The sequence below is a fragment of the Panthera uncia genome (genome assembly GCF_023721935.1).
Source record: "Panthera uncia isolate 11264 chromosome C1 unlocalized genomic scaffold, Puncia_PCG_1.0 HiC_scaffold_4, whole genome shotgun sequence".
NCBI lineage: Eukaryota > Metazoa > Chordata > Mammalia > Carnivora > Felidae > Panthera > Panthera uncia.
This window is the reverse complement of record NW_026057585.1, coordinates 104,542,035-104,558,155: the sequence shown is the minus strand read 5'-3', so window position 1 is coordinate 104,558,155 and position 16,121 is coordinate 104,542,035. Positions and strand designations below refer to the sequence as shown.

General features: G+C 60.9%; 1 protein-coding gene and 1 long non-coding RNA gene across 7 annotated transcripts in view; one reads left to right on the top strand and one right to left on the bottom strand.

Annotated features, from left to right (window-relative positions):
- Positions 1–2,007: 2,007 nt before the first annotated feature.
- Positions 2,008–16,121, top strand: part of SAMD11 (sterile alpha motif domain containing 11) — a 21,532-nt gene continuing 7,418 nt past the window's right edge. For 2 of the 4 annotated variants that reach the window (XM_049618353.1, XM_049618352.1), the window contains exons 1-5: positions 2,015–2,927; positions 4,082–4,173; positions 8,106–8,287; positions 9,676–9,726; positions 13,757–13,881. In XM_049618353.1, coding sequence (XP_049474310.1) covers positions 2,411–2,927; positions 4,082–4,173; positions 8,106–8,287; positions 9,676–9,726; positions 13,757–13,881 — 967 coding nt within the window. In that variant the 5' untranslated portion in view covers positions 2,015–2,410. Of the gene's footprint in view, positions 2,928–4,081; positions 4,174–8,105; positions 8,288–9,675; positions 9,727–13,756; positions 13,882–16,121 lie in introns of all 4 variants that reach the window. The other 2 variants (XM_049618350.1, XM_049618351.1) reach the window with 2 other exon arrangements.
- Positions 12,875–16,121, bottom strand: part of LOC125913262 (uncharacterized) — a 6,770-nt gene continuing 3,523 nt past the window's right edge. For 2 of the 3 annotated variants that reach the window (XR_007454956.1, XR_007454957.1), the window contains exons 2-4: positions 15,052–15,965; positions 13,733–13,889; positions 12,875–12,908 (exon numbers count right to left, since the gene is read on the bottom strand). This is a non-coding gene — a long non-coding RNA (uncharacterized LOC125913262). The remainder of the gene's footprint in view (positions 12,909–13,732; positions 13,890–15,051; positions 15,966–16,121) is intronic. The other variant, XR_007454958.1, reaches the window with a different exon arrangement.

The following is a 16,121-nucleotide window of genomic DNA, read 5'->3' as shown; positions in this document are numbered from 1 at the left end:
GGGGAAACAGGTAGGGGTGGGGGTAGGGGTGAACTGATTAGCCAAAGTCCTGGACAGCCCCTGGAAGGGGGTCTCCTGGGAGTCAGGGAGTGGCCCTTGGAGGAGAAGGGGTTCTGCAGGGAACTTTGACCCCAGTCATGGTCTTTTCAGGAAGGCACCTTGGTCCTCCAAAGAGAGGTGGGGCAAGACAGTAGCATGGAGGTTAGGTTGGGTGAGCTAGGTTAGCCCCCATACCTTGCCAGCTGGATCCTGCTCCTGAAAGCCAAGGTTGGGGCCTTCTATGCCCCTCCTTCCCCACTGTGGGCCTGTTCAGGATGAAAGAGGCCAGGGGTGAGTGAGGGGTGCTCCTGCAGAAAGGAAGGGAGGCTGCCTCCGCAGGCTACATGGTACCTTCTCAGATCTAGAGACATACTTCACTAGGCTTCCCTCCCCAAACCTTAGTTTAAAGGTCAGGGGTTAGGAGGCCTAAGGATCCGTGAACAGGTGCAGACAAGCATGAGAAGAAGCGAGTGGAGGAAACCATCTTTTGAAAGCAGTGTCAGGGCTGTGGTCAGACACGACAGTTGGCCCCCCTCTGAGTCCTGATAGCCTCTCCACATGGTGCCATGACCACAGATTAACATGATGGCTGCTCCGTGGGCCATGGCTCTTGGGCAGCAACAGCCTCCTGCATCTATTAGAGACAGAGGCACCACACCTGAGAGCAAGACAAGGGCCACCAAAGGTGAATGTGCCTCTAGGGTCCGACATTTTCTGGACACCCTGCCAAACGCATCTCACAGGGCTGGCGGGGGGAGGGGGGTGCTGCCTACGTGCTGGGTTTGGATCTGAGGCTACTTTCTAGCTTGTCCAAAATAACACACCAGGGAAAGACAACCCTGTCTCAGCAGCTGCTAGTGGGTTTCTGTTTCTTCTCCTAATGCTCCTGCTGCAAGCTCCCATGCTGCTGTGCAGGGAGACGGGCGGGAGAAGCTACCCTCATTCCAGACCTGCTACCTCAGGACACCAAAGTGGACATGGATGTAGCGGGTTCCTCTTCCCCAGACCGGCTCCTAATAGGGAACAGAAATGTTCTCAAGTGCACAATCCCACATTCATTGGCCCCTCCTCTTCCCCGCATCCCCCAACCCTCACTCAGACTGGGCTCAGCCCACCTTCCTGCCCCACAACGTGGCTCAGATATTGTCTGTCCTGGTGTCAGACGGCCTGGATTTAAAGCAGCTGTGTGACATCAAGAGAGTTACTTGACCTCTCTGTGTCTCACCTTCCTCATCTATAAATGAAACAATGAGGAAAACTCACTGAGATGATCAAGTGAACTAAGGCATGTAAAGCGCAGAGTAAGGTGGCAATAACTGACAGAATTGTTGTTACTCACAGAGCATGAAGCCTCCCCAACACATCTGCTGAGGCCACACGCCACAAACCCACAGCCTCACGCCCTGCAGATGCAGAGGAGACCACCCACGCCCGACAGTAATGCCCACCACCCACCGCCCCTGTGCCAACACTCCTACCCAGAGCCGCCACGCAAGCAGGCAGTCCCAGATCACCGATCCCCCATCGGCTAGGAGCCCACTCCGGGTTTTGCCCCCCCCCCCGGTGCAGTCCCGGACTCCAGCTGCGCCTAGTGACTCCCTCAACAATGGCGCGGTAGGTGCGCGCAGCTTCTCGCTGGCATACGCCCCTTCGCACACCCGGGACTCCCTTTCTCCTATCCTCGTCCACTCGGGAATGAGGCAAGGGTGCGTGCAGCCCCGTCCCGCCACCCCCCGCCGCCAGCCGCGTGAGCCCAGTCGGCCGTCACGCACCCCCTGCCGGAGCCCGCGCCCGCCCGCCCGCCGCGCCGGGGCCGTTTAAATGGGCCAAGTTGTGGCGGCGGCGGCGGAGGCGGCGGCGGGAGTCTCCCAAGTCCCCGCCGGGCGGGCGGGCGCGCGCCAGTGTACGCGGGTGCGCGGCCGGGGCGGCGGGGCGGCGAGGCGGCGAGGCGGGACCTGGGCCTGGGACCCCCGGGCGGGGCGGGGCGAAGGGCCGCAGACTTCCCGACTCCACTGCCAGGCTGGGCCCGGCGGGCAGTCCGGCGAGCGGGGCGCGGGGCCGCCTCACGGGGCGCGGGCGCAGGTGGCCCGGCGCCCTGTGGAGCCCTGGCGCTCCGGAGCGCGATAGGAGATCGATAGCAGCTCCCGCGGCACCATGACTCGGGCAGCCGAGGCCCCGCCAGCCGGCCGGGAAGCGGTCCGAGGTGGCCCGGCGGGCGGCCTGGCGGCAGGTGCTGGGGTGCAGTAGCGGATAGGGCGGGCGCGCGGCCAGGCGACTCCTGGGCCCCCGGCCCTCGAGCTCCAACTCCAGCCCGGGCCCAAGCAAGTTGCGCCGGCGGCGGAGAGCCGGGCTGCAGGGCCACCGGCCCGCCATGCCGGCGGTCAAGAAGGAGCTCCCAGGCCGCGAGGACCTGGCCCTGGCTCTGGCCGCCTTCCGTCCGACCCTGGCCGCACTACCACTGCCGCCGCTCCCAGGCTACCTGACACCACTGCCAGCCTCGGCCGCCCTGCCCCCGGCCGCCTCGCTACCCGCCGCGACCGCCGGCTACGAGGCGCTGTTGGCTCCGTCACTCCGCTCGCCGCGCGCCTACCTGAGCCTACACGAGGCCGCCCCGTACCTCCACCTGCCCCGGGACCCCCTGGCCCTCGAGCGCTTCTCTGCCACTGCGGCCGCAGCACCGGATTTCCAGCCGCTGCTCGACAACGGCGAGCCGTGCATCGAGGTGGAGTGCGGCGCCAACCGCGCGCTACTTTACGTGCGCAAACTCTGCCAGGGCAGCAAAGGTCCGTCCATCCGCCACCGCGGGGAGTGGCTCACACCCAACGAGTTCCAGTTCGTCAGCGGCCGGGAGACGGCCAAGGACTGGAAGCGCAGCATCCGCCACAAAGGTGCGGCCGCCACCGTCCCTCCTCTACGCTCCCCGAGGACCCCTGGGTCGGGACCCCCTCATTCTGCCACCTGGGAGACTCCGTCTCCGCCCAGAGAGGGCGCTGCGGCTCCGGGGCTGCAGCAGGGACACTCCCCCGCCAGCCCTCCCACCCCCCGCGCCCCCTCCCCCCCCCCCCACCTCCGCAGCACGGTCGCCTTGGTGGACCGAGGCAGAGCTCCCTCGGCCTCCACCGTCACCCCAGCTTGGGCCGCGGTGCTCTGGGCTCCCAACTGCACGCAAGCCGGCCCCTCCTCCCACTCGGAAGGTCTTTGCGGGATTCCTGGGCATTGTGGCTCAGGGGAAGTTTACGGGAACTCGGGAAATTGCGGGAGACCGGCTGGGCGGGACACACTTCCCTCCCTGGTCGGTGAGCCCCCAGGATCCGGCGGGAGTCGAGGGACACACATGCGGCCGGGCTGCCGGTGGGACTTGGTGGAGGGAAGGGGAAGGTGTGTGGGTGGCGCAGGCAGGTGGGGGCCGCGGGGGCGCGCGTCGGGGCGGGGGCGCGCGCGGAGCTGGAAAGGCAGCGGGGCTGGTAGCAGCCTGCTTGGAGAATTCAGGAGTCTGGCTCCGAGCGCGCGAGGTGCGGGCGCCTGAGCAGGCAAGCAGGGGAGGCGCGGTGAGCGCCAGGCGCGGGGGTCGGGGGTCGTTAGAAAGTTAGGGACCCGGTCGCGCTGGGCTTTGGGGTTCGCGGCTCAGCTGTGGCTGCCCTCTTCCCGCTGCGGGGTCACGCGCAGTCCCGGGTCCTGGCGGCGCCGTTCACCTGCGCGCTGGATCGACCTTCCTGGGCCCGGTTCCCAGTCCCCGCAGACAGGCTTGGAGTGGGTTAGGACGCAGGGGGCGGGGAGGAGGCGGCTTTTGGTCAGGGGAGGGCGCTCGCCGGGAACTAGAGTTTCTGAGCTCTGCAGATCCCCGTGGCGTCCGCGAGGGTGGGGTGGGCGGCAGGGCCTCGGGGTGGGTTCGGAAGTTGGCCTGAGGTGGTTGTTCACACACGTGCCGGGAGGGGGAGCGGGCCTCGCAGTTTACTGCGCCCCGAAAGCGTTCCTGCTTGAGTCGACTCTACCTGTGCCCAGCCCTGCTCTCTCACCGGTTCTGCCTCGGCCCTCCTCACAGGAAAAAGTCTGAAGACGCTTATGTCCAAGGGGATTCTGCAGGTGCACCCTCCGATCTGCGACTGTCCAGGCTGTCGAATATCCTCCCCAGTGGTGAGATGTGGGAGAAAAGTTGGGGCTTTGGGATCTTCTTTCTCCCCTGCAGAGCTTGTGCCTGTTTTCTAGGATCCAGAGTCCGTGCCAGTGTGCAGGAGGGAGCCCCTGAAGAGCAAACAGGGGAGACTTTGCTTTGGGTGGGAATCCTGGGGGAGCCCTCTCCCCTTTGGATGCAGGGCCTGATCACGCCTATCTTGGAGCCACTCCTTGGGGAGCCTTGGAGCTGCTTCTCCTGAGGTCCTGGGGACAGGGTGTGAAGGTGTCCTCCCTGGACATGTCATCCAGCTGTGGCCTGGGGATCCTGGGGGGGGGGGGGGTCCCACTGTGTCAGCTGGCCCAGGTTGGGAGAGAGGCTGGTCCCGGGGTAAAACTTGTTCTGGGATGTAACAGTGTTGGCTGGCCTGGATGTGCATTCTGGGGTGGTCACAGCTTAGCTGTGACTAACATGTGTCTCTGGGATGCCAAGAGCTAGACCCCTGCTGGGCAAGGCTCTGGATGTCCAGGAGAGTCTGAAGATACAACCCAATTAGGGGCAGAATCTGAGCAGTGTGGGCCTTTAGTGTCAAGAACTGGGGTTGGAGGCTGATGTGGGGTCCCCAACCCAGCGCAGACATATACGACCCCCTCATTGGCCTAGGGGAGCAGCAGAGATCGGGGTGCTGTGCCTGCCCCTGAAGCACTGTCTTCCATGTCACATGTCCTCCAGGCAGCGGTAGTTGGAGGGTTGATCTGAAGAGGAAATTGTCTCTTGAGAGGAACCAGTTTTGAGCTTCTGGGGGAGAGCCACTTAGGGCCCTGGCTCTTGGTGGCAGTTAGGGTTACGCCGCTGTTCCTGGCACCATCAGCAGCACCCTCTCACAGGAGGTGGTGAGAGAGGACCCAAGACACCCACCTTCGGCTTCTTTGCTTTGGGCTAGAAGTGGGAAGGAGAAAGGGACGTCTTGGTTTCCTTGTGGACCCCGGAGGTAGCTAAGCTGGGCGAGCTGGGAAGCCACAGACACCCCTGTGAAGACAGACACCAGATCAGATGCACAGATTGGACAGGGGAAGGGGGATACGGCCACACCTCCCCTGTGTACCTATCCCACTCACGTGCCTGACACGGGCTTATCGCCAGAGTCTGTTGCACAGGCAGCCGGCCTCCTGCCCACCACCACGGTTCCTGCCTGAGGCAAGAGACTGAGTTCCTTCCCCACATATGCACCTTTCCAAGGAGCTGGTACTGGAGAAGAGTCCTCTGGGCACCTTCCAGGCTGGCCTGGAGTTTCTCTTTGGGTCGGAGGGGACCAGCCTCTCCCAACCCACTCTCCCAGAGATCTCTCCCAAGAGTGTGGGGTACAGGTGGCCTGAGCCCAGTATCAGTTTCCCCAGGACACTGCTTGGATTGGGGGCAGGGTGGGTGGGTAGGTCGGGCAGGGATGAGGCCCAGCCTAGAACTGCCTACTTGTCTGGGGCTCCCAGGTCACTGCCCTACAGGAGGGATGCCTCAGACCTGGGCCTGCCTCTCCTGAACCTGGTCCCTCCCAAGCCTGTCGCTGTACCTCACCCTTAGGAAGGAGCTCCACAGACTTCCTTGTCTTTCTAGCATCCACCTTAGCCACATAGAGACTGTCTTGCTCTACACCCCCCCCACAGCCAGGCCCAAAGGTACGTACACACTTCAGAGCCACAGATACTCCAGGGGCAGAATGTGGGTGTGCATGTGGCGCAGGAATCGTGCAGCCATGCAAGCTGGCTTTCATGCACCCACGCTTGCACTCTGAGGGGCCAGTGCTTGGCGAGGGGCAGAGGCTGGGCACCCAGCTTTCAAATCTGTGCTGCTGAGCACGGGTTGAGGTCTTGGGTGTGCCTGGGAGGCACGTATGTTCTCTGTCCTTGGCTGGGGCCCTGGTCCCTCTTCCTCAGTTCCCCTTCACAGGAGCCACTCCAGGCCAGCACAGCTGGTCAGGCTCCATCCCAGGTGGCAGTCTTACTGCTGTCATTTCCCTCTCCTCTTCCTTGTCTTACAGATGAGAAGCAGAGGGAAATGCATTTCCTTTTCTTCTCGAGGGAATAGTTTAACTAAAGCAGAAACGAGAGGAGGTCCAGGTGCTTGGGCTACAATAGGCTAGAGAAGGGCAGGGCTGAGGGGACTTCCCAGCAGTGCACACTTCAGACAGGCCAGGGGCTGTTGAAAACACTTCCCCCTGGAGCCCACTAGCTGGCACAGAGAGGCGCGGGGACCAGACAGGCGGTCACACCTACAGCCTCACCCACTCTCTGCTATTTCCAATAGAGCACAGGGCCAAGGCCAGGGTCTCAGAAGGGGCCACAAAGCAGGCCCTTTCATCTTTCAGGCCTACCCTCAGACTCCACTGCCCCACCCACCCCAATGCTGTCCCGTATATCTCATTGAGTGTGTTGCAGAGAGGAACATGAGGGTGTCCCAAATGGATTCATAAGGGCTGGCTTATGGAGACTGGCTCCTGGAGTCTGGGGATGGGGCTAATTGTGGTCCCCAGACCCAGTTGAGGAGGGGGAGAAGACCAGGGCTCCCTGGCTCTCGGCACCACTGCCCAAATCTGGAGCTTGAGTGGGCTGGGTCTGAAGAGAAGGACCCTTACTCTGGAGGACAGGACTACTGTGGTGGCTGCACAGCTGTCCATTAGGTCCAGGATGACACTGGTGAGGCAAGACCCTCCTTCACACCTTCCTCCTCGGGCCCCCGGGTATGGTGGCATTGTCCTGGCAACAGGGAAGAGGGTGTCTGAGGAGGCCTCAGTAACTGAAAGGATGAGAGAGAATTAGATAATCCCAAGGTCCCTGCCACCTCCCGGAAACAGCAACCCGTTATTAAATAAGAAAAAGCTTCCTGCCCACCAGAAAATAATCAATAACTTTTTTCTTCCACTGGGGCGGCAGGACCTAAAGACACTGGAGGGAGCGGTGGTATATAGGGACCTTGCCTGTCCCACTGGTGTGTGAGCATGCTCAGCGTGGACAAGCTCAGTGCGGACTGGCCTCCACGTCTGTGCAAATGCCTCCTGCTCTGATCTCCCAGCATACGGCACACACATGCATCCACATACTCGCAACATGGGGGCAGGGTGGGGAGAAGTAGGTATTGTGAGAGATCCTGAATCTCTGTTTCTGACCCAGAGGCTGGGCCCCGAGAGGGGCAGGGGAGAGGCTGGGCCCTCAGAGGCTGGGTCAAAGGGTCTGGGCTGGTAAGGCCTCCCCACCAGGTGACCTGCGAACCCCAGGACTGCAGTTTGCAAGGGGTCAGCAGGCTCAGGCCCCAGACTCAGGCTTCACACTGCCCTTGAACTGGACCTGGCATGGCACTAGCAGAACAGAAAAAGGACCTGGCATCGGTTGGGGGTTCACACGGGAGCTGTGTGGGATTGTCCGGCAAACACATGCAGACAGTGGTAACGGCACATTGAACAAGTGGCAGAACACAGACCTCTGCTGTGGGGGCTCTCACGGCCTCTTGGGGCTCCCTGGCGCCAGGAAAGCTGGGGCTGGCCTCCAGGTGGACATCCCCACACTCGGGCCGATCGCCTGTGGAGGGAGCGAGGCTGGAGTATGGAGTCTGGACAAGGCATGTGTCATGAGCAGCCTGGCCAGGGCCCACAGCCCTTCGCCTCACCCCCCTCCAGGGTGGCATGGAGCAAGGAAGGTGGTCTGGAGGGGTCGCTGACCCAGGCCTCAGCTCTCTGCTCCTGTCTTCGCCTGTGGCCACCAGGGCTCATGTGGACGCTGGGGCCTGCACTGCAGGCTAGAAGCACCTTAGCAGGGCCTTTGATGGTCCCCATTTGATCTTAGTGGTTGCTGTGAGGGCTTCTGTCACCCGGGCCCTGCCCGAAGGTTGGGCCTGGGGTGCAAGCTGCCCAGGAGGCTGAGGGTCCTGATTTAGCCTAACCTTCCTCTGCTCCCTCCCTTCCCAGAACCGGGGGCGGCTGGCAGACAAGAGGACGGTTGCCCTCCCCACTGCGCGGGTCCTAAAGAAGGAGCTGACCACCAGCTTCTCAGCCAGTGATGGTGACAGCGATGGGAATGGCCCCGCCTATGGGCAGCGGCCAGGCTTGAAGCAGGAGGACACCCCACATGTCCGTATCATGAAGAGAAGGTACTTTTACCGATGACCAGGTGGGGAGGGCACATGGGCTCTGGCTGTGGTGGTGAGGGAGGGACATCAAGACTGGGGCCTCCAGGCAGCTGAAAGCCAGGCCAGGGTGAGGGCCCTTGGACCCCAGGACAGGGCCCAAGTTTGGATTTTCTTGTCTTGGTATCTGCCGAAGCTGAAATAGCCTGAACTCCTCCATGCCACGGGACCGTAGTGAGAACCCACCCGGAGGGAGGGGCCGACGTGGTTCTGTGGGGGGGGAGGAAGGAGGCTGGGCCAGCGGCTCTAGGAGGAGGGCAGTCAGGGAGACCCAGGAAGGGATGGCCTGGCGCCACCACAGCCAGACAGAGAGGAGGAGGCTGAGCAGCCCCTCTCTGGGAGCAGCCCCTAAAACGCTCGTGCTCATTCTCCTTGGCAAGCAGCGGCTCCCCTGGCTTCTCACCGTCCCTTCCAGCCTTGAGGGTCACTATTCCTGACTTCCCACCCTCTCCCCTCCTGGCAGAGGCACCTCCCTCTGTCCACTCACCTCTTCATCCCTCCATCTGTCTGTCTGTCCATCTGTCTGTCCATCCAGCACATGTCACACATCCCCAGAGTCTCGAGGCCTTTTCTCTTCTCGCCTAGTCTTTTAACATGTTCCAATTTCTCCTACCCTCAAATAACCCTCCCAAACCCCCAACACCCCCACTTCCCAGCCCCCACACCCCCGCTGGCTAAGTTGACATGCCCACACAGGCTTCCAACCACCCTCCTTCAGCCTGAGGGTCTTTCTGGGAGCACTGCTGTGGGTGAGGACACAGGCACAGGGCAGAGCTGTTTCCTTACTTGACTGTCGTACTGTTGTTCTGGCATCCCTCCTACCTACGGGGTGCGGTGCTCACTTTCAAGAGGCAGACTGGTAGCACCTGGGACCCAGGGAGCTGCACCCACCTGGGCTGACACTGAACCATTGGTGCTAGCGGCAGTCAGGGGGCTTGCTCCGTGCCCTAGTTCCAGCCTGGCCGAAGCAGCTCTAACAACAAGCAGTTTGGGTTCAGTCATATGGCTGCTGGGCAGAAGAAGCCTTAGGCTGCCCTGCCCCCTCTGCACAACGTGGCAGCTCTTCTGGGTTCACTGCACCAAGAGGCAGAGGTATGGCAGCCTCGATTCCGTCCTTCCCAGTTTCTTTGTTCCGTGAGACCAGGAACTGGCTCCCACCCCATGCTTCTACCCTGATGTCAGCCACCGGCTGGTTGAGCTGGTACCAGACGGCACAGGAGACAAAGCTGAGCCAGCCCAGTTCCCTTGGGGCCAGCGCTCTGGGGCAGATGAGGGCTATGCCATACCCATGCCCTGCTGTTCACGTACTAGGTCCTAGAGGCCACTTTGACCCTCTGCTTCTCTCCTTGCAGAGTCCACACCCACTGGGACGTGAACATCTCCTTCCGAGAGACGTCCTGCAGGTAGGGTTCGGGTCTGGGCCAGGCTTCTCCCCATACCCTGTGCATGGGCAGGACGGAGACCTGTTGCCCCATGTCCCCTGGGTCTGCTGCTAGATCTCTCTAGCTCCCTCCCTTCCTCCCCTCCTTACCCTGTGGTCTGTCTGTCGACTTGTGCCCGGGCCTTGTGCCCAGCAGCACAGGCATGGGTTCTGGGCAGCCCAATCCTGGAGCCAGAGTGCACTCCCCTTCCCACATGGGACTGGCCATTTGAGTCGATCTGCCCAAAGGTGAGGCCGTGACCTCTCCCTCTCACCCTCCCAAAGACCCACCAGGAGGTGAGAATGGTGGTGTGTACATGGGATCTTACAGGATGCATAGGCGTTTACTAGGGAAAGAGGAAGTCTGCAAAGGTATGGAAGAACAAGGCAAGGGGATGTGTGGGATGGGGGTGGGGGCTTGGGGGGAACTGGCAGCTCTGACTCAATTGAATGCTAAAGAACTTTGGATGCTGAGGCTGTAGGACAGGGTCCTCCAGGCAGTGAGGAGCCACCAGAAGTTCTTGAGCAGAGGACTGACGGAGTGTTTCGATGGGGTCCTTCTTGGAGGCCCTGCCCAGGAGGTTGGAGGTTTGCTCCAGTACACGGCACTTCAGGCTGTAGAAGCATGGTGGAGGGCAGGGGGGCTGCAAACCCAAGACTCAGTAAGGAGAGAAAATGAGGGGACCTGATGAGGAGGTTGGGGGACATTGAGAAGGCCCAAGTTCCAGGTTCCAGAGGGGCAGAGGATGGTCAGTCTGTGGATGCAGCCCAGGCTGTGGTTTCTGGTCAGCGGGGTCAAGTCTTACCCTGGGGCTTCCAGGGAGGACACAGGAAGGGGCCAGCCCAGCAGGTTAGGGGCTTGCACTCCCCACCCCCAGCCTGGCCCTGTGCCATATGTGTTCTTAGTTACATCTCTGAAAATGTTTGGGTCCTAGAGCCGGATTACAACGAAAACACCTTCAAACTTATTTCCACCTCATTCTGAAGTTGCCCACTCAACTGTTCATTTTTATGAACCGTCATGAACATTGATGACATTTTATGAGCCTCTTACTTGGGAAGCTACAGGATAAATTTGTCAGCGAAGCTTATAGGGAACCCAAGGGAGGCTCCTGCATTCCTAGAATGACTCCTCCTGCCTGCAGCCCCCTCCTCATCCACCCCGGCCTTGTAAAGTGAGAGAAGGTCCCAGGTGTCCAGACGCAGGGGGCCCCTGGTAAGGGGCCAAGTCCAAGGGCATGTGGGGTCCTTCACTCTTGCACAAGCTCCCAGAGGTGGCTGGGATGACTTTCTGGATTTTACCAGAGGGGAGATTGCAGTCTGGGGGCAGGGGCAGAGCATGGTCAAAAGGACTTACGGCCCATCCGCCCACTACCTGCTGATACGGCCCCTCGGCCTCTGGCCAGGCACACAGCCCAGCTGCCTCACACTGCCCCCTCCCCGGCTCTGTCTTTGTCTCTTCCTGGCTCCTTTTGGCCCCGTCTGTCTGTCTGTCCTTGTCTCCTGTCTGTTCTCTAGGCTCTGTCCGTTCGTCTCTCTGCTATTCTCATCCTTTCGATCTCTGCATCCGTCCACTCGATAGCGCCTGTCTGCTCGAACGTCCTCATCTCTCACTCTCCGTTTGTCTGTCTCTCTCCATCCATTGGCCTGCCTGCTTGAAACTCCCACCTCAGGGGCCATGCACCCCAGGCAGCAGGCAGAAGATATGGTCCCTGCCCTCCTGAGGCCCCTGAGTTGGCTAGGATATGGGCAAGGACTGGACAGTATGACGGTCGCTGAGGGAGCCTGGAGGAGCCCAGGGTGCCCCTCAGAGGGAGTTGGGCTCCAAGGGGCAAGACCCTTCTCCCTCATCCTCCAGCATACCCTCCTCCGTGTAGCCCCTTCTGTCACTCCAGCTCTCCCCCTCACCTTCTGACACACGGCCCCACTCCATGGTGCCACAGAGAGCCTCCCAAGTCCCTCATGGGCTTTGTCCCTTGTGCACAGCAGGACGCAGCAGAGGGTGTTTCCATGGCCACGGGAACCTCGTACTTGGGATGCCAAATGCAAGGCTTACGCATTTTCAGCCTGCTGTTTCTTTGTAGTTCTTTATATAAAACCTGGCATATTTGTTCAGTGAGTGGCCAGATGACCAGAACATGTTTTCTAGGCTGTCTCGGGCCCTGTGGGATAAACCCCCAAGGCAGAGAGCAGAGGTGGGGTGGGCGGCAGTGTTCTGGTTCCCACTAGGCCTCACTTCCACCGTGCCACAGCACCTGAGAGCCTGAATAACTGACCTGTCAGTAAAAGAACTGATGGCCATAGTGGGGGGGGGGGGGGGGGGGGGGGGGGGCCCGAGGAGCGGGGGGGGGGGGGCGAGGGTACAGTCCAAGGACGCTGTGTGGGTGCTGGACTAAGGGTTCATGGGGAACAAACCGATGGGCTCTTTCCTCACCTATCCGGTCTGCGGGTAGTTGGTTCACTTCCTGTAGGAGCCCTGGGGACACCAGAATTGGACCCTCAGGGGAGAACTCGGAGGCGTCTCGAGACACCCCCTCACCCCCTCCCTAGTGCTGAGGACAGCAGTTCTCTCCTCAACACCTTCGCATTGATGAGGATGATAGAGGGATGAGAATTGCTGCCAATTAATCCCATAAAGTACTTACTCCCACCCCACCTGCACTCCTGTGTGCGTGGGGGGGGCCCTTCTCTCCTCCTGGGAGAGGTGGTGGGGGTGGGGAGAGAACCCACATCTGGGCCTCCCAGAAGGCTCTAGAGCCCAGCCCTGGAGTCTTTGGGGGCTGAAACTGATCTGCTTAGGGGCCAGCCTGGATTAGCCTACTCCAGCCGCCCAGGCCAGGGGGGCTGGGGGCTACTTAATGAGGTTTAGGGTCGGTTCCCAGGTCACTCCGTGGAGGCCCTCTAGCAGGGGCCCAGCTGGGAGGCTGCTCTGGTACAGGTGGGCCAGGGAACGATGGTCCTGGGGAGGGTGGGGCGCCAAGGGCCCTCCCTGCTCCTCTCCTGTTCTGTCTTGACTTCCTGTTGCTCTAGGCTGTATCTGTGAGATGGCGGGTGACCCTTCCCCGTGCCAAGAACATCAACAGCAAATGGGGCCATTTACACACACAGTCGCACTGAGATCTTCTCACTCCTGTTTTCTCTGGGACTCTGTGCTGTAGGATTGAGCTGATTTAGCAGGAAGAGAAATGAGGAAACAAAAGAGTTAAATACATGCTTATTCCAGGCCCGCACATGCCTGGTGGCTGAGGCTCTTAGCTGGGAGCCTTGGGGAGAGCAGAGTGTCCTGAACACACGGGAGGACCAGGCTCCCCATTCATGTTGTATGTCTGTGTGTCTGTGTGTGTCTGTAGGTGCATGCTCTTTAGGCCCTTTGTGTGAGTGTACATGTGTCCCTGTGTGCGCACACACCTCATTGGCTGCAGGACTTTGGTCTGAATCTTGGTTTCCTTATTTGAAGAAATTGAGGGTCTGTGAGTGGTTACAAGTTTTAGTTGAAAGAGCGCGTGCAACTTCCTTAGTGAAGCACAGTAGTTAAGTGCTAGATAAGTGATATGTGCGTGTATGACAGTGTGTGTCCTCTCTGGGCACCTTCTCATGAGCAGACCCCGCCCCCCCGCCCCCCGCCCCTTGCCTGGTGATTGCTCTGGTCACTCTGGGGAGAGCATGGCAAAACTGAGCTGGGCTCCTGAGCTCTGTACACACCCTCCCTGGGGACCATGGTGGGGCCTGAGTGTAAGGTCCCGTGCCAGGTAGACACTTGGCAGGTCCTAGTGGTCTTGGGTGGGACTGGATAGGTCACACCCACTAGATGTTTCCCCTGGGACCGGCCGTGGGGATGCCCACATGTGTGCTGTCACACAGGCCACAGAGAGGTGTGTAGGAGGCCTTGCACTTCTGTGTTGTCCTCAGGCTCTATGCGTGCCCACACTCGAGCTCAGTCAGGCATTTGCTGTACCCAGCACTGGGCACACGGCCTCTTGGGGTCTCACCCTCGCTGTCTTGCTTCACAACAGCCAGGACAGTGACCTGCCCACCCTCATATCCAGCGTCCATCGTAGCCGCCACCTCGTTATGCCCGAGCATCAGAGCCGCTGTGAATTCCAGAGAGGTGGTGTGGAGATCGGCCTGGGAGCTGCAGGTGAGGAGCTGGGGGGGTGGGGGGGAGAGAACAGGGCTGCCAGGGCCACTGCAGCTCAGCCTGGGGACAGCCTGCCCTGCCGCCCTCCCAGTGTCTCTGCTCAGCAGCTCTGGATGCCGCCACCCCCAGCAGCCTTGGCTGACAGCCAGGGAGGCCAGCGGAGGCGGGAGGTGGCAAGGCCGGCTGTCCCCTGGGGCTCCATGTGATGGTAATTGTGTTAATCCCGGCCAGCTGGGCAGACAGGAGGCACAGGCAGTGGCTCCACCGTGGCTGCTTCTGGGGTGGGCTTGGAGTGGCCAAGGCCACTGCCACCCCCTTCCCATAGGAGCAGAAGCAGGAGGACAGTCACGGATGTGCAGGCCTCACAGAGGCTCAGAAATGCACATCGTGAATGGCTCACTTGAGGGCAGGGACACGCTCTACATGCATGAAAGTGCCCACCGACCCCATGGAGCACAGGCGCCTGGAGGAAGGGGGTCCATCGCCTAAGAGAGGGGGCATCTCTGCAGGGGTGAGGCAGGAGAGTGCTAGCTCAGAAGCTCCTGGGGTCATCTCAGAGGGTCATCTCAGAGGGACGGCTCCTGGGGGCAACAGGAGCTCAGAAGGAGGGGGCAGCTGGGGGACACCGCGCCCCCTCCCCCAACAGAGGAGTAGGCCAGAGGGGACTTGGCCACAGGGCTTTGCTGCAGAGAATGGGGCATGGCTGAGCTTCGGCTAAAGGGGAGGTAAGAGGAGCTGGCAGGGGTCCCTTGCAGTCCTACGGACCCCGGGCAGGGAAGTTTCCGGCAGTGGCTACAGCTCTCAGAAAGGCTGGGGAGAAGACGGTCATCCCCCATTAGTGCCCCCAGGCGTGCCTGTGCCTGGGAAGGCCTTTGTGGGGTGGGTGTGAGGGGGCTGCTTCTGGAGCCTTGTTGGAGGCGGCTGAGCAGGCAGCTGATAAAATCTAATTGCCCCATCGATCGGGCGGAGCTGCGGGAGCCACACAGTGATTGAGATATTCTAAGCCAGCAGGCCCTCCCCATGCTGCCTGTACACATGGAGACCTCCCCACGGCACACAGCACGAGTGTGCATGCGTGCCCTGCTCCCAGCTGGGGCTGCATGCCTGGCGCCTTCGCGTGGCCCCGCACCCAGCTCACACCCCGTGTCTGGGTGTCACCATGCCACACACCTGTGTCCTCACTCTCACTTTACGCTGAGACGGGCGTACAAGCGTGTCAGGGGTCACAGGTGCTCTGCATGGAGTGTCACATGTGTGCGCCGTGCCCAGGTTTTGTCAGAGTTTGCCCTCTCCTCGGGGCTGCAGTCCCCCATTGGCTTCCACTTGTGCCTGTGGGCCCTTGGGTGGAGACATTTGCCTGCCGTCACCTCCTCTTGCTTCTCCGGGAGCCGCTTGTCAATCTTATTCCCACAACCCCAGCCCTGGTCCTTCCCTGGATCCTAGACAGGAAGGGCCGCGGAGGACTGTGAGGGGCTCAGCTGGGGTCCGTGCTGGCATCTTACAACTGTGTATGTGGGTCTATGAGTGAGTGTGGCCCTCATCAGGGACTGGTGGGCCCCCAGATCTCCATGGCGGGATCTTACTGTAGTCCCGGGGCTGAGTCTCACTGTGGGCCCTTCTGCCTCCAGCAGCACCTCCCCCAGACAGAGGGGAGCCTTCATCCCCCAAGAGAAAGGGGAAGGGGAGGTTCCACTGTGGAAAATGGGAAACAGAACTCAGGGAAGTGAGGGTGCTGGGTTCTTTGCTAAACCCAGAAGGGGTGTATGCAGGATGGGGTGTGGACCCAGCCCAAAGCCACTTCCAGGCCCAGCACAGCTGGGTGTTGTGGCCCTCCTGCCCTGAGGCCCCAAGGCTGTTGGGGGCTGGCCCTCATGCTGGTTGTGCCCCCTACCTGTCCTGCCAGGTCACTGAGGTGGGGACCCTTCAACCAAGCAGCGAGGACCTCGTCTCCCAGGGCAGGGGTTGGGCTGCCGAGCCCAGGCCAATGGCAGCGAGGTGGCTGAGATCAATAAGTTATTAGCACCATTCTGTCAGCTGTAAAGTGGAGATTGATCGGCCTCTCACTGCTGCCGCACTTCCCCGGCCTGATAAAAATGACAGATTAAGGGAATAAGAGAAAGGAATTAGGCTCTGGGAATTAGGCTTCTGGGAAGCCTGCCTTGCTGAGGTGTCATGGCAGGCCTGGTTCACAGAGGGGGTAGCCCCCTCACCCCACCCACCCAGGCGGCCTCTCAGGTCAG